The sequence below is a fragment of the Trachemys scripta genome, chromosome 2 (genome assembly GCF_013100865.1).
Source record: "Trachemys scripta elegans isolate TJP31775 chromosome 2, CAS_Tse_1.0, whole genome shotgun sequence".
Taxonomy (NCBI): Eukaryota; Metazoa; Chordata; order Testudines; family Emydidae; genus Trachemys; species Trachemys scripta.
The window spans coordinates 1-25,483 of record NC_048299.1 but is presented as its reverse complement, the minus strand read 5'-3'; the positions used below and the strand labels follow the sequence as shown (position 1 = coordinate 25,483).

General features: G+C 60.1%; 1 protein-coding gene across 1 annotated transcript in view; it reads right to left on the bottom strand.

The window, feature by feature from the left end:
* The window catches only part of LOC117871890 (zinc finger protein 260-like), a 29,701-nt gene extending 4,330 nt beyond the window's left edge, over positions 1 to 25,371 (bottom strand). The window contains exons 1-3 of the mRNA XM_034759691.1: positions 23,720 to 25,371; positions 23,025 to 23,138; positions 21,320 to 22,292 (exon numbers count right to left, since the gene is read on the bottom strand). Coding sequence (XP_034615582.1) covers positions 21,320 to 22,292; positions 23,025 to 23,138; positions 23,720 to 23,870 — 1,238 coding nt within the window. The 5' untranslated portion in view covers positions 23,871 to 25,371. The remainder of the gene's footprint in view (positions 1 to 21,319; positions 22,293 to 23,024; positions 23,139 to 23,719) is intronic.
* Positions 25,372 to 25,483: the final 112 nt, after the last annotated feature.

The window sequence follows — 25,483 nt, the reverse complement described above, 5'->3', positions numbered from 1 at the left end:
CCCTGCATGCCCTGGGGCGGGGCAGGGCCAGTGCCAGTGGGACGGGGCACGCTGTGCTCCTGGGCAGAGCTGGGTCACCCGCAGCGCGAGGGCAGGACGTGCCTGTGGTTCTAACCCTCCTCTGCAGACATTGCCCAACTGCTAACCGCCTGATCCCCTCCCCGCCTCCCCCAGCCGGCCTCCTCGGCTCTTCCCTGCACCTAGACTGGGAGCGCTGGAGGGCAGGGCCGGGCCTGGCCTTGCCCGGCTGGGAAGTGTCTGCGCCTCCTTTTCCAGGGGGGCGTAGGGGGGCTGGGCGCAGCCAGCCCTGACCAGCGTTTAGCCGGGCTGAGCCATGGCGCAGAGACAGCCCTGGAGGACGGAGCAGACAATCTCCAGCGTAAGGACAATAAAACGCTGCTTTTAGTGGTCGTCTTCATTGGCCTCTGGCCACTGTGGCCCCGACCATCCCGTGTGGGGAGGCTGCCCTCCAGGGGCTGGTCGTTCCCCGGAGTCTGGGGTGGGACCACCGAGTGGTTAAGGGCCCTGCTCTGGGTCCCACAGAGGTCTCTCATACAGGGCTCCGGAGCTCCACTTGCCTCTCCCGGCTATTCGACGCGTACGGCGGCCGCGGGGACAGACGATACGGAGCCCTGGGCTGTGGGGCAGCAGAACCCTGAGCGGGGCTGGCCACACGTTCTGCAGGGCCCTGGGCACAGCCACTCACTGGGTCCGATCACGCTGCCCCCCACGGCCAGTCCCCCCCAGCTCCGTGCACCCATTGCTCCCCATGCGTGGGGCCCCTCAGCTGTGGCGCACACCCAGCCCCGCACACTCCTGTGCGTGAGGCTCTGGGCACCTCCGCCAGGAGCTGGAAGGAGACACCCACGCACAGCCGTCCCTGCGGCCGCCCATCTCCACAGGAACAGGAGGGGAGCTCGCGTGGGGGGCTGTGGCGGAGGCTCGGCAGGGGGAGTTCGGGGGGGGGGCATGCCCCCACCCAGCTGACACGGGGGGGNGAATGATCCATAACCCAACGCCCAGGCAGCATCTGCCTTTAACCAGAGACCCGTTTTCTCCACGGCCCACGGGCTCAGGCCAGGCAGTGAGGACGTGGGGCATGTTTGCAGCGTGAGGATTTGAACTCCCCACACATTGGGATCCCAGTAACCCAGGGCCGTGTGCTCCCCAGTGTCTCCCCTGCCCACGCCCACAACCTGTGCTATGCTCAACCCTCTCTAGTTCCTACCTTCCCGCTCCCCGCCCTGTTCCTTCCCCTGCCCCCCTTCCCCCGGCACCACACGATCTCCCTCTTCCTTCCCCTGCCCCCCTTCCCCGGCACCACACGATCTCCCTCTTCCTTGCCCTGCCCCCCTTCCCCGGGACTGGCCACTGACGGGGGTCAGGAAGAGGCAGTTAGACCAGAAGTGGGCAGGGGTTTGCAGTGGGCTGTAGGAGCCAGCCTCCAGCTAACGGAGGTAGAGGGAACTGCCCAAGGGCCCGTTATCCCATCGCTGCTCCCAGCGGAGTTCTTGCTCCTTCCTTTGAAACAACTGGCCACAGTCAGACCCAGCACTACAGTCCCTGCCCCTCCCTGAACGCATGGCACGCAGCCATCGCTGAGCTCCCTGGGGCGCCGGGCAGCCACGCGGGAGACAAACCAGAAACACCCGAGCTCTTTGTTAGTGATGAACTCCCTGGGGCATTTCCCCGTCTCCTGCCACGCCCTTGGGAGCCACTCCTCACCGCGTCATCCCTCCAGAGGAGACTGGCTACTCAGGGCGCGGGATGCTGACTTTCCAGCCGCCCAGAGACCGGGACTCACGCTCTGCTGGTCCCTTCCCACACTTGCATCTCAAAGGCCCCTTTGTGTCATTTCTTGCTGGTTTTCCAACCCCTCCCAGTTCAACAGCAGCGAATGTAGCCCACGCCGCGTTCACCCTCCTCCCACGTCACTCACAAAGCCATTAAATAAATCCAGGCACCCCGTCCATCTCAGAGGCACCCCCAGCAGAGCACTCCAGCGGGCATGTTACTGCCGTCCTTGTCCTTCGCTTACGGTCCCGCCGCCAGCCTAAGCTAGAACTATTGCCAATTAGCTGCCACCCTGTGTGCTGGTCTGTGCCAGAGTCACCAGTGAGCTCTGCTTCGCGCCAGCCAGTGACGCAAAGCAGAAGGAACGTGAGAAGAACACGGGTGTCCGGTAGAGCAGCCAAGAGAACAGGGGCTACAGCTCGGAGATTGACACACTCGCCCGGCTGCACCAGGAGCCAACTAGACATGGAGCCATTGATCACTACGGGTTGAGCCCGACGATCTAGCCAGCTTTCTATCCACCTTACAGTCCATTCATCCAGCCCATACTTCTTTAACTTGGCAGCAAGAATACTGTGGGAGACCGTATCAAAAGCTTTGCTAAAGTCAAGGAATTACACCTCCACTGCTTTCCCCTCATCCACAGAGCCAGTTATCTCATCATAGAAGGCAATTAGGTTAGTCAGGCATCACTTGCTCTTGGTGAATCCATGCTGACTGTTCCTGATCACTTTCCTCTCATCTAAGTGCTTCAGAATTGATTCCTTGAGGACCTGCTCCATGATTTTTCCAGGGACTGAGGTGAGGCTGACTGGCCTGTAGTTCCCCGGATCCTCCTTCTTCCCTTTTTTAAAGATGGGCACTACATTGGCCTTTTTCCAGTCATCCGGGACCTCCCCCGATCGCCTTGAGTTTTCAAAGATAATGGCCAATGGCTCTGCAATCTCACCCGCCAACTCCTTTAGCCCCCTCGGATGCAGCGCATCCGGCCCCAGGGGCTTGTGTTCGTCCAGCTTTTCTAAATAGTCCCGAACCACTTCTTTCTCCACAGAGGGCTGGTCACCTCCTCCCCATGCTGTGCTGCCCAGTGCAGCAGTCTGGGAGTTGACCTTGTTCGTGAAGACAGAGGCAAAAAAATCATTGAGTACATTAGCTTTTTCCACATCCTCGGTCACTAGGTTGCCTCCCTCATTCACTAAGGGGCCCACACTTTCCTTGACTTTCTTCTTGTTGCTAATATACCTGAAGAAACCCTTCTTGTTACTCTTAACGTCTCTTGCTAGCTGCAACTCCAAGTGTGATTTGGCCTTCCTGATTTCACTCCTGCATGCCTGAGCAATATTTTTATACTCCTCCCTGGTCATTTGTCCAATCTTCCACTTCTTGTGAGCTTCTTTTTTGTGTTTAAGATCAGCAAGGATTTCACTGTTAAGCCAAGCTGGTCGCCTGCCATATTTACTGTTCTTTCTACACATCGGGATGGTTTGTTCCTGCAACCTCAATAAGGATTCTTTAAAATACAGCCAGCTCTCCTGGACCCCTTTCCCCTTCATGTTATTCTCCCAGGGCATCCTGCCCATCTGTTCCCTGAGGGAGTCAAAGTCTGCTTTTCTGAAGTCCAGGGTCCGTATTCTGCTGCTCTCCCTTCCTCCTTGTGTCAGGATCCTGAACTCGACCATCTCATGGTCACTGCCTCCCAGGTTCCCATCCACTTTCGCTTCCCCTACTAATTCTTCACGGTTTGTGAGCAGCAGGTCTAGAAGAGCTCTGCCCCTAGTTGGTTCCTCCAGCACTTGTACCAGGAAATTGTCCCCTACCCTTTCCCAAAACTTCCTGGATTGTCTGTGCAATCCTGGAAGGCAGGACTAGGCCTCCAGCTGGTAAATGCAGCGGGTGAGAGACACACACTCGAACTGGGGGGTTAAAATTAGTCCTGATCTGAAGCCAAGTGGAGCATTTCACAGATTCCAGCCATTCTTATCTTTACCCAGTGAAGCCACGAGCTTGTCTCTCTCCTGCCTCCTGCCCTGTAAAGCTCCGGCAGCCGTTCTGCTAACCGTGCCCACTCCTCTAGGGAAAAACGGACAGTAGCTGCACCCCGTTCCCCGCTCCCCACCGGGCACAGCGCCGGCCCCGAGAGGTCGCTGTTGCAGCGCAAGGAAAGCTCCATCTTTTGCTCATTTACGACGAGTGTTTACACGGCGCCAGAGGCGGGAGCTAGGAGCTTTCCAGACACATCGATCCAGTGACTGTTCTTGCCCCTGGGAGTTTGCAACGTAAGGGCTGGATTCCGCTCGCCTCCCTCCCCACACAGTGTCGTTCGCACGGGGAGAGATGCGCATCTATGGATTCGGGGTTTGCCGGTTGTTGTTCCGCCCCCTCCATTTTTTTGTAAATCTCCTTCCTCTGAAGCATCGGGGTGCCACTGCTAGAGACGGGATGTCGGGGGTGGGCCGGGGCGCTGAGGGGGCACCAAGCGTTCTCGCTCTTGCTGGGCTGCCTGGTTCGTGCCCACATGTTCGGGGTTTAACTCATCGCCATGTGTGGGGTGGGGAAGAATTCCCCCCCCCAACTCGGATTGCCAGTCACATCGGGGGAGGGGGCGCATTGCCTTTCTCTGCAGCCTGTGGGGGCCGGTCCCTTGTCAGGATTATTGGGGTGTCTCACATCAGCATTTCCCTGACACTGCGGTGCACACGGGCACTGGGGCCCCTCCAAGGCTCTCGTCTCCCGTGGGCTGCGATGCTCTGGTCTGATCTCGCCGTTGGGGTCAGTGCGTGGGTGCTGGGGGGCGCTGCTGGCCTGTGCGGCACACAACATCAGACCAGCCGATCGCGTTGTCTCTTCCGGCCTTAAACTCTTTGATTCTGTGACTCCGAAAGGTCTAGGGCTGCTCTCCACCTCTGCCTTTATCCTGGGCACGCCCCACATTTTAACAGCATCATTTTAAAAAACAACGTAAAGAAAAGGGGGAATTGTCGGGCCATGTCTGTACCGGTTAGCACAGGCCATTAGTACATTGTTATTCTCTTTGCAGTTTCTGGTGCAGGGCGCTCTGCGAAACAAGAACCCGGTCCCCGCGCCAGATGGCTCAGTCCCTAGGACCCCGATACTGCAGCCCGTCCTGACCTCTGGGCCCGCACGGAGCCCCACGCAAGGCAGCTGTTTCACAGCAAGTTGTGGGAGCAGGGCCGAAGTGCAGGACCAGAGACAGCAAGGGGCTGAAACAGACGAACAGGGGCAGGGGAGCAAGAGGACACGGCAGCACTGAAAGGTGATCCTTTTGCACACTCGGCGATAGTCTCTGGCCCTGTTTAAACCCTCGTGTGAGACAACCCCTTGATGGCCAAAGTTGGAGAAGTCACCGTCTACACGACGGGCAAACGGCACTGGTGCTAACAGCAGTGGACAGCGTTTACCCAGCTGCAGATGGCTGTAATCCCCAGTGTAAACACACACACAGCTCGCCACCTGCCCAGCCATCCCATGGCCGCTCTCTGCGGGGCTCTCCCCTCCCCAGGGTTGCCACCTCTCGTGAGTCTATCACCGTGTTTGTTTAAAGCCCCAGCCGTCGGAGTCAGGAGACTCTCCGCTTTCACGGATTGTGAAGAGAAGCTTGGCAATGTGAAGCAAAGACACCGTAAAGGGTAGGAAGCAAATCAAACAAACCCAAGGTTTAAAAGCCTCTCGCCAATCCCATGATGCTTTGCAGCCTGACTCATGATTTTTGATCACATGAGGCTGCTGGCAGTATGGCCTCCCCCCTCCGTTTATCATCATCCCTCTCGGTGTTATGTCCAATCGAGACCCAAACCTTCTTTATCGCCCTCCCACGGTGACTGGCCAGGCCTGGAGCCTGCCGGCCGAGGACGCAGCCCCGCAGAACAGGGAAGCAGATAGGGGAGGATTTCCAGAGGGAGAGAGACTATTACTGTCACATGCACCTCTTGCTACCTCCTCTTCTACCCTCTCCACAATAGCAGGGTTGGGAGGGACCTCGGGGGGGTAACTAGTCCCACCCCCTGCTCCAAGCACTTGCCAGGCTAGGGTGCCCGGAGGCGACAAGGGAGTTCAGGGACGGAAAATAAGGCCCCGATCCGGCAACTGGATCCCCGCCGGCAGATCCAATTGCAGGACCAGGGCCAGATCCTCCGCTGGTGTCGATCCAGGGAGCTTGGCTGCCATGGATGGAGCTGGTCCGATTTCCACCAGCGGAGGGTTTCTGGCCCATCCCCTTTTGCCCCCAGTCTCAACTACAGTTAAACACAAATCACCATTTCCCCCTCTCCAAAGATCCCCTCCAGGGCGGTGCCCGGGGGATGGGGAACATGGGAAGCGCTGGTAGCGGATAGCGGGGGAGCCCGGGGACCCCCGCGTGCAGCGCTGCGGCCCAGCCATTGTGCTCCGGGCGGTGCCTTGTCCTGGCCCCCGGCCCAGCCCGTGCACCCCCCGTGCGGCCAGGGGCGAGTCGGGCCAAACGTGCCCCCCCGGGAAGGGCTCTGCGGCCGCGGTGGGGCGCGGGCGGCGAAGATTCAGGTCCCCCCCCCCGGCAGAGCCCACGGCACTTGCAAGCCCCGGGGGGAGCAGGCGAGGGGCCCATTTGCGGGGGGGGGGAGCGGCTCCGCCCCACAGATCCCCGGCAGCCCCGCCGGGAGAGCGGCTCGGTGCGCACAGCCCAGCCGGGGGCTCCCCAGGGCGCGCCCCGCGCAGGGAGCCGGAGCCCGGGCACTCACCCGCTGCGCTGCGCCCGGCTCCCCTATGGCCGCCGACTCGGGAACTTCTCCGGCCCGATCGGCCGCGGCAGGGGCAGAGACAAAGGGCTCCGCGCCCGCTGCATCCTGGGAGCCGTAGTCCGCGCGTGGACACGAGCTGCGCCGGGGCGCAACAGGGGCGCAGGACGCGCGCACCTCGCCGGGACGCGGGGCCAGGGCGCAGGGTTCCCCGCGCAGCGCCGGGCTGGGGGCGCCGGGATCCCGGCCGCGGGGCACTCGGATTCCCCCGGGCTGGGGCCGGGAGGAAAACTACAGCTCCCAGCTCCCAGCAGCCGCGGGCGGGGCCGAGCCTCCGGCTCCGGTTTGGCACCGGAGTCTGCGCCCCGCTCCCTCCCCGCTGCCCCAGCGCCGGGACCTCCTGTGTCCGGCCTGCGCTGCGGGACCGAGAGGCTGCGGAGCCGGCCTGAGCTCTGCAGCCCCCCGCCCCGCTGAGCCCAGACTCTCCAAACCGGATTAGAAATAACCCGGTGTGAACAGACCCGGCCTCTCGCAGGCGGTGCCGGGTGGAAGGCAGGGCAGGGTCGCTGCGCCCATGGTCCGGCCCGCTCAGTCTCCTGCTGCTGGGGCTGGCTGGGTTTTCATGCTGCTTTGCAGAGACATGTATGGCTCAGGGTCCCCTTCCCAGGGCACAGAACAATCAGTGTCAGCAGTGCTTCGAATTTGTCCTATTCCGGCCCCAGTCCCACGTGCGGGTCCCGGTGCTAGGGGCTGTACAGACAGGAGCAAGGAGACAGGCCTTGCCCTAGCCTAGAGCACTTGCAGGCCTGGGTGATGAGCAGAGGCCGGGGAGGGATGATGCAGACAGGCGGGAGGGCGGGGAGAGGAAAGGAAGAGGTATCCAGTCACCTTTAGTTATTGGATCCCAATGACAGCAAGACCCTTCCAGCCAGGGGCTGTAGCACTGACCCCATGTGCTGGGCAGGCTGCGGGGCGCTGGGTTCTGCTTAGTGCAAGCCTGAGTCCCGGACCCAACATTGGGTCACCGCCAGAATGTTTCCAAGGGTCGTGTGGCAGCTCCTGACCCACGGCGCTGGCTGGGCTCACCTCCCTGCTCTAGGCACGGCAGCCTCCGGGGTCCCAGCGCCGCTCAGGTCTGGCCCAGGCGTCAATATGACCGGGGTCCAGGTAGGCCAAATGTGAGCGAGTAGCCCCGCAACCCCCCGAGCCAGGTCACCGCTCCACTCGCACAGCTTTGGTCCAGTCGTGGGGGCGGGGCCAGACGTAAGTGATGCTGCAGCCCCCGAGTTTGGAACGCCCGCAGCGCAGAGCCCAGCCCCACAGCACGGGGGCTGCAGGAGCCGGCACTGTGGGGTGAGTGCTGGGCAGGACCCAACCCCCGCGGAGGCAGGATGTGACCAAAACCACCCTAGGGCAGGGCTGTTACCGGGCGGGGCGAGCAGGGCAGCTGTCCACGGCGCAGAGCCGCAGGGGTAACTCAGCTGGTGACACCAGGTGGCTCAGGCCAGCCCCACACGGGGAGGGAACATCACCTCCACCCCCCGACTCACCTCACCAGGCCACCCAGCCTGTCTGGGTTGGGGGAGATGCAACCAAAAAATCGGGGGGGGGGCAAGTGACCCCCGCATGTCTCCTCTGGTAGGGGGTGCAAATCTGCTCCCCCAGCCTGAGCACTAAAATGCCTAGTTATGGCTCTGCCCCGGGGCCTCCACCCCCAGACTATTTCCTGGGTCACGATGGGCCATAAACATGACAAGTGGGTCGAGAACCCCTGTCTTAGAGCATGTGCAGAAACACACAGCCTGCCCTGGGATGGGGCCAGGGCGCAAACCCCAAGTCTCAGCCGGTGGTTTGGTCACTGGCACGAAGGCTGCGGAGGTGCTGGGTCTCTGGGCTCAAACCTGGCGCTGTCCTGGCTGGGGGCAGCCAGAGGGAAAGAACTGGTTCTGCTACTGGCTGGGGCTTTCAGGGGCCGGGTGCCAGCTGGCTTTGAGGAAGTTATCGCAGGATTCTCAATCCTACCGATTAGACCAGAATCTCACCGCCCCGCTCTCATGCTGTGACTGGTTTGGAAAGTTTAGATGTAGGTGAGGCAGGGACTCCTGCCGCCCGGCCCGGGGGCAGAGTCTGGCGGCTTGAACCTTTCGGGGCCCCATGTTCAGGAAGGCGGGTGCAATCCATGTGCCGTACAGTGCGTGCAAACGTTCCTCTGCAGCAGGGCACGTCTGTGTATCGGGGCTGCCCGGGGCGGGATAAAGGTTTGATTGGCGTTTGTTTGCAACGGTCGCGTGACTCGTGCATGGTGAAGCCCATTCTCCATGGGAGCTGCTGGAGGCTGCTCCGGGATTTGGATTGGTGACGTTACCGAGCGCGTGGCTATCCTGCGTATATTACGTAATTCCGTCAAATCCAGTTCTGCACCTACCTGGGCTGGCGTTTCTCCTCTTCCCGCTTTGCTTGTTACGCCCTGTGGTTCATCTTGCCTTCGAGTGCCAGCCCTTTAGGGCCATCTCTTGCCATGTCTTAGCACAGCAGCTAGCGCGGGGCCCCCTCCTCACTGGATACATAATACATCTATAGAATATGGAGATATACCTATCTCCTAGAACTGGAAGGGACCTTGAAAGGTCATTGAGTCCAGCCCCCTGCCTTCACAGCAGGACCAAGTACTGTCCCTGACAGATTTTCCCCCCCAGATCCCTAAATGGCCCCCTCAAGGATTGAACTCACAACCCTGGGTTTAGCAGTGAGGGTAATTAACCACAGGAACAATTTACCAAGGATGCTGGTGGATTCTCCGTCACTGGCCGTTTTTAAATCAAGACGGGATGTTTTCCTAAAAGCTCTGCTCTAGGAATTACTTTGAGTAGCTCTCTGGCCTGAGCTACACAGGAAGCCAGACCAGATGATCACAATGGGTCCGTCTGGCCTTGTGATCTGTGAATCTGTGGCTCTGTCTATCAGTCCATCCCAGGATGACTCTGCGGCACCTGTGATGTGGCTGTGCATAAGGCAAAGGCGACCCTAGGCTGCATCGGGCCTGGCAGTTCCCGTAGCGATGGAGACATGTTAATGCCGTTGTACAAGGCACCGGTGAGACCTCCGCTGGAGCGCTGCGTGCAGTTCTCGTCACCCGTGTTCAGGAAAGAGGAATCCAAACGGGGACCGCTGCAGAGACGGGCTGGGGGCGTGGAGAGCCTGTCTTCTGAGAGGAGACTGGGAGCTTGGCTTGGAGAAAAGCAGTTGACTCTCAGAGACGAGGCTAGCACCAGAACAAATGGGGGTGAATTCAGGCTGGAAATGAGAAGGTTTCTAACAGTCAGTCAGAGGAGTGAGGCTCTGGAACAGCCCCCCCCCCCCCCAGGAGTAGCGGGGGCAAGAAACCTACTGGCTGCGAGAGGGCCCCTGAACAGGTGGAGATGCTGTGGTGGCCTCCCGAGGCAGGAGGCCCTTTCAGCCCTTTGTTCCTGTGAGAGGCAGCGTCGAGGGGTCAGGGACACAAACTGGCTGGCAGGGAAAGGGGAGGCTCAGTGCCCAGCCCTGCCTCACCCAGCAGCTGGCCAAAGCGGGACCCCCAGGAGACTGACCAGGGAGCCAGAGCAGGCCCCACACCAGAGAGCCCAACGGAGGCCAAGGATCCAGACAGCAGGCCAGAACCAGAGCCCCCAGCAGGGAAAAGGCTGAGAGCCAGGTGGGCTAAGCACCCGGCGCGGCTGTGAGCCAACTATTAACACGGGTCCGTCAGGGAGAGGGGCACCGTGGGGCATGCATGGCCCTCGCCTCAGCAGGGACCTGGGCCAGGCAGGTGCACAGCCAGTCCCCACCGACCCCCTCCGACAGGGTGGCCCGCCGAGTGCCTTGAGCTCATCACCTGGCAGCCCTGCCTCAGTTGCCCACCCAGCACCCTGGTGCGCCTCACAGGCACCCCCTGCCTGGGAACAAGGGCGGGGCTCGGGGCAGGAGTGGAGGAAGCCCCCTAAAAGCCCGAATCGTGGCCCTGCCCCTGTGCTGCCCATGGCCCCTGAGGCCCCGCCCCCATGCCACCTTCTCCCCATGCCACCTTCTCCCCAAGCCCCCACCCTCACGCCACCCATTCCCCCCGAGACCCTGTTCCCACGTCGCCTCTTCCCCTGAGACTCTGCTCCCATGCCGCCTCTTCCCCCAAAGACCCTGCCCCCACACCGCCTCTTACCCCTAATACCCTGTTCCCACGCTGCCTCTTCCCACCCCCGAGCCCCTGCTCCCATGCCGCCTCTTACCCCTAATACCCTGTTCCCACTGTGATGTTATTGACATAAACTGGGACCGTATAGATCATTGTTGCAACCAAGGTCCTGTAGTGGCACCCAAATCTTGTATAAAGGGGGTCAAATGGGGTGTCTAGGACAAGGTTATGGTTTACTGGTTATGATTATGCTGTCTATATGTGTGTATCAGTTTTGTAGTCGAAGTTATGAATATTGGCTCTATACTATCTGTATGGCAAACTTATGCTATGCTTCTGGGTGACATCCCAGACAAGCTGAGATTAGCTCTGCCTAGCCTGCTTGATGGCCCATTAAGGACCATCAGCTATACAATGGACCCATTGAGAGAAGGCAGATACGCCTTGTAACTCAGCAAAGTATGCAGGGACTGGCCCATGTGACTCCAGGCTCCATCTTGCTGTAATTTTCCACACTAAGAACAAAGAGGTATTCTTACACCTGGAAAAGACTATATAAGGCTGATGCCTGATCTCCATCTTGTCTTCAATCCTGCTTCTTACCTCTGGAGGGACTTTGCTACAAACTGAAGCTCTGAACAAGGGACTGAATGACCCATCCCAGCTGGGGATGTATTCCAGAGACTTGATTTGAACCTGCAGTTTATTCCATCGCGGCTGCAGGCCTGAACCAAGAGCTTTGCCATTACTGTATGTAATTGATTCCATTTGGCCAATTCTAACTCTCATCTCTATCTTTTTCCTTTTATGAATGGACCTTTAGATTTTAGATTCTAAAGGATTGGCAGTAGCGTGATTTGTGGGTGAGGTCTGACTTGTACATTGACCTGGGTCTGGGGCTTGGTCCTTTGGGATCAGGAGAACCTTTTTCTTTTACTGGGGTATTGGTTTTTATAACCATTTGTCCCCATAACGTGTGGCACTGGTGGTAATACTGGGAAACTGGAGTGTCTAAGGAGATTGCTTGTGAGACTTGCGGTTAGCCAGTGGGGTGAGACCGAAGTCTTGGTCTGGCTGGTTTGGTTTGCCTTAGAGGTGGAAAAGCCCCAGCCTTGGGCTGTAACTGCCCTGTTTTGGCAATTTGTCCTGAGTTGGCACTCTCGGTTGGGTTCCACCAGAACCGCATTGTCACACCCACACTGCCTCTTCCCACCCCCGAACCCTTGCTCCCACGCCGCTTCTTCCCCGTAAGGCCCTGCTCCCACGCTGCCTCTTCCCCCTGAGCCCCCACCCTTACGCCACCCATTTCCCCCCCTGAGACCCTGCTCCCACGCCGCCTCTTCCCCCAAGACCCTGCTCCCATGCTGCCTCTTCCCCCCGAGACCCTAATCCCATGCTACCTCTTCCCCCTGAGACCCTACTCCCACGCCACCTCTTCCCCCCCGAGACTCTGCTCCCACACCACCTCTTCCCCCCGAGACCCCGTCTCCCGCTCGCTCCGATCCGCCACCTCCCGCCCCCGCCCCCCTCTTGCCCTTACGGCCAGTAAAAAGTGATGGGGCCTGTGACAATGCTGCCTATGGGAACCCAGCTGAGGTCACTCAATCAGGGTGAACTGCAAACAGAACGGGGCAGACAAACCCCAAACGCTGGTGGATCTTCCAATACTTAGATTTACCAACCAGCACAAAACAGCTTCTNAACATCCTGGCAATTAGCACAGGGTCATTTATCCATTAAACAGTTCAGATACAGGTTACCACAACCTTCAAAGAGACATAGAGACAATAATACAATTTTCCTCAAGTATCATCACAAATGTTAATATTCCTTTTTTGATCTTTGAATCAAAGCTATAGCAATAGACAAGACTTGTTTGCTTACATCACAAGCCCTGAGCAAACATCTCCCCTTCGCTCTCTAACAATGCAGACTTGCATTTCACAGCTCTGTTCATTTACAGATCTTCCTAACCAGTCTCTAAAGTTCGGCCATGTCAGGACAGTCTGTGAGTTAATTAACTCTTTCTGGCCCTGTCAGCTTCCAATGAGATATTAAATTACACTCATAACGTCACAGGGCTATGGCCCCCTAGCACACACACACACACACACACCCCGTTCCGGCGCTCCTGGCTCATCGGCCACCAGGGCCGAGCAGAGGAAGGTGCTTGGGCCAGGCCTGGCCATTACCTGTGACGGGCCTGATCACAGCATTGTCCAGCTGCAAACAGAGAAGCACCGCCGAGTCCCAGTTCCTGGGGGGGCTCGGGGCCAATACTCCAGGGGGCCTGACAGCCACAGATCGCAGNCAGGGCACGGCGGCTGAGTGGGAACGGCCACGAACCCTCCAGCCACCCTGAGAACCACCACGTCTCAGGTGGGCCCCTTCTCCTCGCCTACTGTCCAGCGAGTCCACATCACCCTCTCCCCCGCCCAGATTTGGGTTTGGAATCATGGTGGTCAGGAATAATTTTAACCGTCTTAAAACCGTCTAAATCACAAGCGGGGGGAAGCCGGAGGGGGAATGAGGCAGCAGCAGGAGAAGGAAGGCAGCATTTGGCTTATAACCTTTGAACCGGATCCTCCCATCCTAGGCTGCGAAGCTGCTGAACAAGGTGTGCTGTGCACAACTGCCCCGTGCTTTGCACTAAGCAGTGGCCAGTCACTGATGGAGATTAAAGCCAGACGAGACCATCCCGTCCGACAGCCTGTCCAGCACAGGCCAGGGTCACCTGTTCTGAGCCCAGCAACGTGTGTGTTGGCTAAGGCACCTCCCAGACGGGCAGCCACGTCCCTTGGCAGTGTGCGCCGATGGTTACTCGCCCTCCCTGGGCGCAGCATGGGCCTCGTCTCTCCGCTGAATTTGGTTTCAGTGAAGCTAAGTGGCCCCTGGGGACCCGCACAGCAGCTGGGCACGTGCAAGAGAACATCCAGATGGCAACAGGAGCCCAAGGCTGCCAGCGGGCGCTCCCCAGCGGGTCCAGAGCAGAGCATGAAACAAAGGCAGCTCTAAGTTACATAGCAAGGGGTGAGCGGGAGCGTTGCACTGCACCAAAGGCTCCGGCTAGCACAAGCTGCATCACCGTCCAGCGCCCTCCGCTCCCTGTTGGCATCAGCAAGTACCATGCGCCCGGCTGGTATCAGGCTGACCTTTGCCCCCCGCCTCATTGGCGTTGGCTCTGCAGCCACGTGGCATCTGACGGAGCCGGGCACAGCAGATGCACATGAAGCCCAGCCAGCACCGGGCGCTTAGTGGGGTGTTGCCCCATGTCCCCGTGGTTAGGTGGTGATAGATGTTTGGCTGCGTGTGGGTTCCCTCTGTGCCGCCCCAGCCCTGCACAGGCAGCTGGCACGGCAGCCCTGGAGCGAACCGCCCAACGACCACATCCCGGATGCACTGGCCAAGAGTGCGGCCTTTGTTTAAGCCATGTTTACTGCCCTGGCCGTTACGTGCACTGTACGGTTTTACGTTTGTTGTTTCGGGATGTGTTTGCGTCAGTCCTCGGTGACTCCTTAGCAACGTGTGTTTCTGCAATGTCCGCCCTGGTCTTGCCAGACTCTGCGAGCAGGGCCTGCCTCAGACCAGGCCTCTGGTGCAAGGGCGTATGTCTCAGGCGCTCGTCCTACTACGGTCACGTACCATTGTGGTGCCTGATTCCCACTAGTCGCTGGCGCGTCGGGGCTAGTCAGGCTGCAGGGTGCCGCACAGTGTGATGGGGCAGCAGGGTAAGCCCCGGTGTTTTTCAGTCGCTTCCAGAGCGACTTTATAAAGCTGCACTATTTACCAGGGACGCCCATCCCGGAGAATTGTGTGACACGTGGACTCTGCCGGGCGGGAGCAACCCTGGGCCACTGCTCATGGCAAGAGGAGCTGCCAGTGGTGTGTGATACCCGGGACCCTGATGCCAGCTCAAGGCTCAGCTCTCTGCTCCCGTCCTAGCGTTTCACGCTGACTGGGGAGGCTGCTATTTGAAAGCTGATGAATAATTTCCCAACTACAGAGACCTCCCTGAGCTCTGTAACCTGCGAGTGGGAGCTGATGACAACCGGCCCCTCTAGAGAACAGGAAATCGCTAGCGTAGCATTAGTCTCTGGAGGGTTATGTGCCAACGGATTCACACCTGGCCAGCCGCCCAGCAGAACTGCCTGTTTCCTTAGCGGCTAGCCATTGGTGGTGGAAGAAGAACTGACAGTTGAGAAATGGATCATCAGACCACTGGTCCACAGCACGGGGCCCTCCTGGGGGTGTCAACGTTTCCACTTGGCGGTTGGCTCTGACGGCGCTGGGCTGGCAAGCACCAAAACACTGCAGCGAGCTCATCCCCCTGGCCAGCTGCTCTGCCCGTATCGCGCCCTCTCTGCGTCCCTCCGCTGGAATCACGCAATTCACACGGGCAACAAGAGGCAAATGTTTCACAGCCAGGGCACCTAGCCATTGGGCAGGGGTGTGCTGAGTCTCCATCCCTTGGAGCCTTTCAGTAGAGACTTACGCGTTGTCTCCACGGCCATTTGACAACACGAACCCACTCGTAGGGGGTGGAAGTATTGCCGACAAACAGCATTTACTCTGCCCGGCTGCGTCACTAAACGCCGTGTAGTGTAGGCAAAGCCTGACTCGCTTTCTAACCACGAGCTCAACCCCGAGTTGCTGCCCTCGATGCCCGGGTGTTGCTGGGTGAGGTTCTGTGCTGTGCAGATCCCACGATCAGTCACAATGGTCCCTTCAGGAATCAGACACAAACTTCCTGTCCCTGCCTCTCAGGGCGTCTGCGGCCTTCCCCTTCCTACTGATCTGGGCTCAGCCGGCTGCCCCCTGCTCCTTCCCCGTCCTGCAATCTAGGATCCACCTAACCCGCACAGCCACAAACACACGGCAGACGTCTGAGCCGTGTGCTAAGGGTGGCGTGTTCAGCCTTCGCCTCTGAAATTCCCTGCGTGAGCCCGTCGGGCCCGTCTCACCGTTGCGTTGATGCCAGGGGGGGTTGGCGCTGACTATTAGCACTTGTGTCCTGGCCGGGGTGAAGATCCAGTTTTCTGGCTCTTACTCCAAGCCTCTGCGCAGAGCCCTGCAGCGTGCAGAGACGAAATCGCTCCCACGCCCACCGATCGGCGCTACGTGGCATTGGGGAGAGAGAGTCCCCAGGGGACCCAGCTCAGCCAGACGTCCTAAGCCTCTTTCTCCCTCTTTGTAACCTGCTGGGTCCTCAGGAAGGGCAGCGTTAGAAAGGTGCCTCCAGACGGGCGCCGGCTCCGCTTCCCAGGGAATCTGAGCGGCCCCAAGATTCCTCTGGCCCAAGGGGGCCCGTCCTGCCAGGAACGCCAGGGCTGGGGAGAAGCCGGCTCCGCGGCAGGACCCCGGAGGGAATCCAGCCAGGCCAGGAGGTGGCAGGGCAGCTGGACTCCCAACAGCAAGACGCCGTCAGCCCCGCACCGGACCAGGCTCCTCAGGGAGCCAGAGAGGAGTCGGCCCAGCAGCAGGTGTCAGTAGGTGACCAGAAGTCCTGTTTATAAAGGGACAGTCCCGTATTTCAGCCACCTGCTGGGGCCCTGACTTCCTTAAAAACGGGCAAATTGTCCCGTGTTTTCTGTCTCCCCCCTTGGTGCTGGCAGGTCCCTGCTCGCCAGCTGCCCGCCCACCAGCAGTGAGTGGGGGGGTGCAGTGGCTGACGATGGGGGTGGGTGTGCAAGGCTGGTGGGTGTGCAAGGCGGGACGAAGCTGCAGCAAGAGGGGCCGGCCCCTCTCCCTGCCGGTCCGTCAGCCCCTGCTGTGGGCCGGCTCTCGGCCAGCAGGGCCCCGCCCGCCGGCCCGTTTCCGACCAGGGCTGGCTGCGAGCTGCGGTGGCTGGCGAGCGCTGGCAGGCGCCAGGCAGAGGCCGGCCATGTGTCGCCTCTGCTGCCGACCCGTCGGCCCTTTATGTGCTCCCCTCTCGCTGCCCTCGCCCTGCTTCGCCCCTTCACCCCCCAGCCCTGCTGCTCCTCCATACCCCCCGGCAGGACGCGTCCTGCTCCCAGCGCGTGCAGAGAACCAGCCCCTGGACGGAGCGCTCAGCTCACCCACAGCCTGGCCGGCAGGTTCCTTCCTCCCCCCGGCCTCTGGCTGGGCCAGCGCCTGGGAAAGCCCAAGTCCCTCCGGCCCAGGGCGCTGCCCAGGAGGGGCCGAGCCCTGCATGTGCCAAAGCCCTGCACAGCGCTGGCACGGGGCAGCCTCCCCACCCCTCAGCTAAGCTCGGGGGGGGGGGGCAGTGATTTCCAGCCTGTTCATGCCCTGAACTTGCTGGCTCCCCAGCAGCCCCCTGGGGAGGGGCTTAGCCCCTCTTCACCCCCTAGGCCCCCACCCTGGGTCCTGGCCCCGGGAGCACGGGGCTGCTCCGTCCCCTAGCACTCTCCCCGCTGAGCCACCCCTCCGGCCTGTTCACTGACACCCCTGCAGTCAGGGGCCCTGGTGCACAATGCATCCCTAGGGCTTAACCCCTTCCTGCCCATGCTGTAGCCAGGGGACAGGAGGCGCTGGGTGACGTCCATGGCCAGCAGCAGCCTGGGGGTTTAGCTGCCTTTCCACACGGTGTGGCCAGGAAGGGCCAAGCTGCTTCCAGCCACAGGGGAGCAGGGGCAGAAGAGATGAGCTCTGCAAAGCCACAGGCCAGCTCATCCTTCCCCCCACTCCCCCCCAGCCCCTGCGGCTGGAAGCAGCTCCCTTCCCGTCCCTCTTGCACAGGGCCGGAGGGCTGCTGCTGGCCACATTCTGGTGTGAAGCGTGGCAGAAGTCGGGGCGGGGGACGCACAAGTGTGTGTGTGTGTGGGCTCATCCTTCCCCCCCACCCCACACACACGTTGCCTTGGGAAGATATGGAGCCAGGACCCAGGAGAGGCGGGCAGGCATGGAGGGCAGAGAGCACCAGGCAGGGATGGTTGGATTGGTCAGTCACACATCTCCCCCTCCCGCCCCACGTGAGAGGTGGATCATAGAAACACAGACTATCAGGGTTGGAAGGGACCTCAGGAGGCATCTAGTCCAACCCCCTGCTCAAAGCAGGACCAACCCCAACTAAATCATCCCAGCCAGGGCTTTGTCAAGCCAGGCCTTAAAAACCTCTAAAGATGGAGCTTCCACCACCTCCCTGGGTAACCCAGTCCAGTGCTTCACCACCCTCCTAGTGAAATAGTTTTTCCTAATATCCAGCCTAAACCTCCCCCACTGCAACTTGAGACCATTGCTCCTTGTTCTGTCATCTGCCACCACTGAGAACAGCCGAGCTCCATCCTCTTTGGACACCCCCTTCAGGTAGTTGAAGGCTGCTATCAAGTATGCAAGTGTGTGTGTCACCTCTCCCTCTGGGTGTGGGTCGGGGTGTGGGAGGGGGTGTCGGGGGGTGGCCCCCCTCCTGTGTGAACCCTGAAACCTTCAAGAGAAGAAGGTAAATAAAAAGACTCCAACGCCACAGTATTTCTTTTTAACGGGCTCAGACAGCTTGATGTTAATGTGAATAACAGAAGTATTGGAGCATAATGGAAATGTCCACTACACGCGTCTGACGAAGTGGGTATTCACCCACGAAAGCTCATGCTCCACTACATCTGTTAGTCTATAAGGTGCCACAGGACTCTCTGTTGTTTTTTTACAGATCCCGACTAGCACAGCTCCCCTCTGATACTTAATGTGAATGTTTGTCCTGCACAGTCTGATCGATGGCCATTGAACTCGCTTGAATACGAGTCATTTCCCCGGGTGTCCGGTATTCAGCAGAGGGAAGCGTGGCCACCCTGGTCTCAGGCAGGACTCGGGGGCTCCCGGAAGGAGTCCTAGCACCGGAGAGGGTTGCAGTTAAGCTGCGGAGCAGAGGGGCCAGTTCCCAATGAATGAAACCTCCCCGGGAAGAAGAGGCCGAGTGTGTCCAAGGGCAGGTGGAAGGAAACTGCTGAGTGAGTCTCACAGGAAAAGTTCCTCACTGATGGTTTGACTTGAGCTCTAGAAACCCAGAACCGATGATTCAACTGCACAGAGGGAGTTCGGCCTTGAACTCAAGGAGCCAATATCACTGACTCCGACTCACGACATGTTTATTCATTACCCTGAGGTTACCCAGTAACAGGAAATAGCTACCGCGGCGACGCCCCACCTGACACCAGCCCCGTGGCTCAGCTCTGCCCAGGACACGTGGCCAGAGCCCCTGGAGTTGTTATAATGCAGTATCTGGGTTACTGCAGGGCCCACAGCCTGCAAGGCATCACCTGCATGGCCAGGGAGATGCAGGCCCAGCTCCAAGGAGCTGACAGCTCGGGGCCTCACGTAAACATACAAAGGGTGGGGAACTGAATAAATACACATGGACTACACCCAACTGCCCCCGCCCCCTCGCCGCTGTTAGCTGGCCACGGTCCTGGAGGCATGACCCGGCCTGGAGGAGAGACATGCGGGGGGGTGGGGGAGGGATGGCCTCAGAGATCAGTCCAGGGAGGGGGCTGCAATCGTGTAGGAGGTCAAGGAGAGAACGGCTGAGAAGCAGACAAGTAGGCAGTCAAAGCTGGCATCATCGGTGGGGCAGAAGGGGTAGGGGATGGCATCAAAGCGGCCAGGCCGGGTCAGACCAATGGTCCATCTAGCCCAGGATCCTGTCTTCCGACAGTGGCCAATGCCAGGTGCTCCAGAGGGAATGAACCAGACAGGGCAGTGTATTGAGTGATCCATCCCTTGGCGTCCACTCCCAGCTGCTGGCAGTCGGAGATTTAGGGACACTCAGATCATGGTGTGGTGTCCCTGACCATCTCGGCTGATAGCCACTGATGGACCGATCCTCCAGGAACTGGTCTAGTTCTTTTCTGAACCGTTATAGTTTTAGCCTTCACAACATCCCCTGGCAAGGAGTTCCACAGGTTGACTGTGCGTTGTGGGGAGTACCTCCTTAGCTTGACATGATAGGAGACCAGAGTGGGGAAGCCGGCAGGAACGGTTTGCAGATAGCGTTCTGTGGAGAGCCCCAAGCAAGCAATAACTCCATCTATGGCAGGACCTGCAAATCCCCAGGTAATGGTCTGTTTGCAGCCAGATTTACACGAGGTGCCCAAGTCGTTCTGTCTGTTGAAACAAACAGGAATTTGTGTCCCCAGCACCATGGAGGTGGCCTGCCAGGAATGGGTTCCACGCAGAATGGGAACTGTCCTTGCAATTTCAACCCGACTTGCAGCGCTGGCCCCCATCGGGGGGGGAATTCTGGAAGGCAGATGGCCACTTCCGCTCCACAGGGCCTCAGGAAACCTCTGCACATTCGGGGTGTGTGGAGCCAGGACACACAACGCTGTGCAGTTTCTCCCTGAAGGAGGGTGGCCACTATGAACATAGGTCACCTCGCTCCACTACTGCAGCCTGGCCTGGAGGGGTATATCTGCCCCGAACTCTGCACAGAGTTCACGCTCTTCCCCACCCCCAGAACCTGTGGGGAACCCTCCCCCACACACCCCTCTGCTGCGACAGGGGGCAGCCCTGAACTGCTCTGGAGCTGCAGAGCATTTCCAATCCCTGCACAGTTATAATGTGAGCGGACCCGGGTACAGGGCTGTGGTGAAACCACCAGGGCGGGCGCCCCGCCCAGTGCAGCCAGCGTGCTGTGACGTGCCCCACAGGGCCGGTTCTATGGGGAGAACCAGTCACACCGGGAACAGCAGCTAACGGAACCTCACGCGCAACCGTGGGAATAGGGGGTGAACTTCTACAGCCCGGGCTATGCCGAGGCAAACCAGACAATCCATCCATTTATCTGGCCACCGTCACCATGCTATCTGGGCGCCCCATTACTGTATTTATCCCCACCCCACCCCCCATGGGCAGGGCAGGCTGGTATCCCCATTGCACAGCTGGGGCAGAGAGGCCCTGAAAGGCTAAGGGACATGCCCAAGGTCACCCAGAAATCTGTAGCAGAGCAGGGACATGAACCCAAGGCTTTGGCTAGTGCCCTGACCTCTCTCAGAAACTGCCCAATGGTCCTTCGGAGGGGGCTGCAGGAACGCCAGGTGAGATTCTCTGCTCTGGGTGAAGCAGGAGGCCAGACCGGATGGTCAGAACAATCTCTTCTGGCCTTCGCTGCTACGACTCTCTAAGCCCATCACCGCCTACGGTGGGCTGGGTAACTGGGGGGGGGCTCAGGACGCCCACTGGCGCGCCGTGGGACTGCCATTTGAGGAGGGGGATGTAGCTCTCAGGGCGGCCAGGCCCAGGGCGAGTCTGACGCCTTACAATACGGACGCACTGCAATATACTGCCGAGCAGTGAAATTCACCCCGGGAGAGGGCTGGCTGGCAAGGCCTCGACACCGCTTGAGTCCTGCATGCGCGCCAGCCCTCAGCCCTGGGGTGAATTTCACCCCCATCCTTAGCAACGGCAGAACCCCCCCAGAGTGACCCACCCAGGGCTCTGCAAGACAGCAGAGCTTCCCCTCAAAGGCTGGGGTCTTGCTCCATGGCCCACGGGACCCCAGGGCTGAGACAACGCCTAGGCCTCGCCCCAGCCCTCTGCCCAGGGGCGAGTTTCGCCCCCGGCCCTTAGCAACGGCAGAGCCCGCGCAGCCTGCCAGGCCCGGCCGCAGCCTGCAGGAGACAGAGCGGCCGGGGGCTACTGCTCGTCCCCGTGGGCCCTCTGATGGAGGAGCAGCTTGGTCTTGAAGCTGAAGCTCCTCCCGCACTGGGTGCAGGCGTAGGGCTTGAAGCGCCGGTGCAGCTTCCGGTGGGCCATGAGGTTGGCCTTGTTGCAGAAGGTGCGGTCGCACTCGGGGCAGGCGTAGGGCCGCTCCCCGGTGTGCACCCGCTGGTGCATGAGGAGGTTCCCGTTGCGGCTGAAGCTGCGGCCGCAGTCGGCGCACTTGTGGGAGCGCTCCTGCGGGTGGCTGCGCTGGTGGATCATCAGGCTCTCCTTCCAGCTGAAGCTGCGGTCGCAGCGGGCGCAGACGAAGGGCCTCTCCTCGCGGTGCGCCGCCTCGTGCTGGGCCAGGCTGGCCGGGTCGCCGAAGCTCTGCCCGCACTCGGGGCACCGGTGGGGCGTGTCCCCGACGTGCTCCTTCCTGTGGGCCAGCAGGTTCCTCTTGTGGCGGAAACTCTCCCCGCACAGGCTGCAGGCGTGCCCGCCCTCGCCCGCGTGCCCCGCCCGGTGCCGCAGCAGGTCGCCCTTGAGGCAGAAGCTTTTCCCGCACTCGGTGCAGGCGTGCCGGCTCTTCCCCCGCCGCTTCTTGTGGGTCAAGAGGTTGCGGCGGTGACGGAAGCTCTTCCCGCAGGCCCGGCACTCGTGGGGCCCGGCGCCCGGGTGCAGGCGCTGGTGGGCGCTCAGTGAGGCCTCGTCATCAAAGCTCTTCCCGCACTCGCAGCAGATGAGGGGGCCCTCGCTCCCCGGGTGGATCATGGCCAGTGTGCCGCCCAGGAACGCACCGTCCCTCCCCTCCCACTCCGGGGATTGCTGGGGGGCGTCTCCCGCCAGGTCCCTCTGCTTCACCTCGCACCACAGGGCAGGATATTCCAGCACAAACCCCTCGGCTCCCCCGGCCAGCGACGTGTGTGGCACCCACTGGTCGTTGTAGCCCTCCACAGACAGCTCCTCCTTGACACACCTTCCCCAGCCAGCTGTTGGACAGACCAAGCCAAACAGTTACACCCTGGGAAGGGGCTGGGGGAGGCCGGACGCTCCGCTGGTGCCAACGAGCGTTAACATCACACGCCTTTGCCGATTCCCACCGGCCCTGGGTTCACACAGCGCCCGTAGCCACACCTCTGCTCCCGCGCCGCACTGTGGAGTGAGTTTAGGGGGGGGCTGGGCTTTAGAGACAGGGCAGTGTCTCTGCCGGTGCCCGCTCTGCGGCAAATGCGGGGCAGAGATTCAGGGCACAGGCTGAGGTGTGTGTGGTCACGGCACGCTCCCCCTCGGGGATACGACCTGGAATGGCACACAGGGCGTGGGTAACGAATGGTAGATCAGTGAGCTCCCTGACCGTGTGCCCGATCTCCCTGCAGGAACGGCCTTGCCGCAGATCTCATTGCAGAGCAAGGAGCCCAGGGTGATCGGGGGCCACCCTCGCTGCCCTGCTCTGCCCCCGCAGCACAGAGCAGGCAGACAGCCGCCGTGAGCGGCAGAGAGCTGGCACCGGCACTCCTACCCCCAGCCCCCTTTTAGCCCTAGCAGAGGGGCCTGGCCCAGGCCCCTGCTGCATGAATGTCTCTTGGGGATACTGATCGGCCAGCGCAGGCCTGAGTCCCCCTCTGCTCATCTGCCCCCGGGACAGGGACTGAACGTTGCACAACGTTTCTGCTCTTTTGTCTCTGAGCAGTTTGCAGGGAGGGGGAATCGGTGCCGCTCACCTGTGCTGGGGGCGTCCAGGATTCCTCTGTCCCTCTCGCCCTGGGGAGCGGTGGCGTGTGGCTCTTCCCCTCGCTCCATTTTACAGATCATTTCCGGTTTGGGGCCTGCAGAACCTGGGCATGGGGAGAGACCCACAGTCTGGGTTTCCTGTGTCCGCCCCAGGAAGAGGCGATTTGCAACGCGTCAGATGTGAGTGGGAGATGCTGTCACGGGGGCTCTTCGTTCTGACTGCAAACCCCTTGGGGCAGGGACACACGGGGGGCTACTGACTGGGATGTGCCCAGCTCCCGCAGTGCTGTGTCCACACGTAACAGCAGTGTGTGAACCGGAGCCGCCCTGTGAGGTGCAGCCCACGGGACCTGGAGCGGGTTTGAATTCCTCACCCCCGCTGGGAGAGGCAGCTGCCGAGGGATGGGAGGTACCTGCAGCCCCTGGGCCCGGTGGAGGGGACAGAGCGGTTCAGCCCGTTTCCCAGGCATGTCTGAAGGGACATGTGGGTGCCCTGCAGGATTTCAACGTTCCCTTGAAAAGGGCTGGCATGGGGCTGGGCCGTACCTGGACCATGCACAGAGCTCACTCACTGCCCGAGAGGCGCGGTCTGAGACTGGCTAGAGGGTCTCCCTCGGGTTGGATTTCATCCCACTCTGGCACCGGCCAGGGCCTTTCACAGACTCTAACAGGGTCTGATCCTCACCCAGCGAGGCAATGAGCTCGTAATTCTCCATCATCACGTCCCGGTACAGCTCCCGCTGCCATTCGGCTAACGCCGCCCACTCCTCCGGGGAGAAATAGACCGCCACGTCCTCGAACGACACCAGGGCCTGAAACACAAGAAGAGTCCCCATTCGGGACCTACGGATTCAGTGGCATCTTTATCCACCATCCTCAATGGGGGCAGGCGGGAGGGGAGTCTGTGGGCACCGTACATGGTCACGTCCTCCAAGCTGCCCCACTCACCCCACAGCCTAGGGCCCCACGGCCGGTTGAGTCACCTCCCTTTACCTTCCCCGAGATAGGTTCTATCTCTGATCTTCTGCGAACCAGCCCCATGTGGCTTCAAGCCTGGGGGTGTCCTAAGCTTGTCCTATGAGGGGTGGGGCAACTGCTCAGGAAGGCTGGCCTGGTGGGCACGGGGTGGGCTGGCGCTCAGGGGACCTCAGGCAGTGCCTGGTTCTGCCACAGACTCCCCGTGTGACCCTGGGTGTGTCACTTAGTATCTCCAGTGGCCAAATGGGAGGTTAACTCTTACCTCCTCCCTACCTTTGTCTGGGTTATTTAGATTTGCCTATAAGCACCTGGGGGCGGGGCTATCTCTGACTCTGGGTATATCCAGAGCCCACCAAAATGGGACCCTGATCTAGGGCCATTAGAGCGTCACCGTAATACTGCCAATTACCGCGTCCAGCCCTGGTCTGTGCCTGGCTGAGAGTAGCTCCTGATCTACCCGGCCGGCACGCAGACCCGCCCGGCCGGCACGCAGACCCGCCCGGCCGGTGTCTTGATGAGAACATGCAGCTGCAGGGGAGGGAGAGATCCCAGGGGAGAGAGTTCGCAGCAGGCTCACTCGGGCTAAACTTAAAGGTGCAAATCTGCAAAGCGGAAAAAATTGGACTTCTGCCCTTTCTCATGATGCATAAAGGGCAGAGAGACTAGAACAGAACAGGAAGGGGGCAGGGGTCTGCTTGTTTTTTACCTTACAGCTACATCAGGAATATCAAGTCTCCTCTTCCCTGATCTTTGGGTGGACTGAGAAACGTGGCATGAGCTTCTCAGCCTCTCCTGGGAGGGCAGGTGGCACTGAGCCAAACTTTAGCTCAGAGAGCTTTTCTCGCAAGTCTTCCTTGGGCATTGGAGTTAAACAGGTGCCGGCACCACAAAACAGACTCCACCGTGTTTTAAATAGCCACTGCCCCCTTCTTAGCAGGGCTTCGCTCGCAGGGCACCTCTAATCCCGATCTAGCAGGTCGGTCTGGTTTATTACCCTACGCTCACCCCAAGGCTCAGCGCTCCCCACTCGGGCAGTCAGTCTGGGCGCTCTCCGGTCAGCCAGAGACCCCCAGGGAGACCAGCCCCTCGTTCCAACAGAAAAACAAGCAGAACAATAACGTACAAATCTCCTTTGTGCATCATAAAGACGCAGAGGCCACAACAAACCAGTTTAAAAAACATTCGCAGGTCCCCGGGAAGAGGCAGAGCCCCCAGAACTCAGGACGTTTCGAACTCGGCCAGTGGGATCACTTCGTTATTCGTTACGATTCGTTTAGCACAATGCCCCATCAGCCCCCAGTATCAGGGGGTGTTAGTCTGTATCTACAAAAACAACAAAGAGTCTGGTGGCACCTTAAAGACTAACAGATTTATTTGGGCATCAGCTTTCGTGGGTAAAAACCTCACTTCTTCGGATGCATAGCCCCCAGGTCCAAGGAGTTCTGGGAGCAGGGCTGGATGTCAGAGAGCT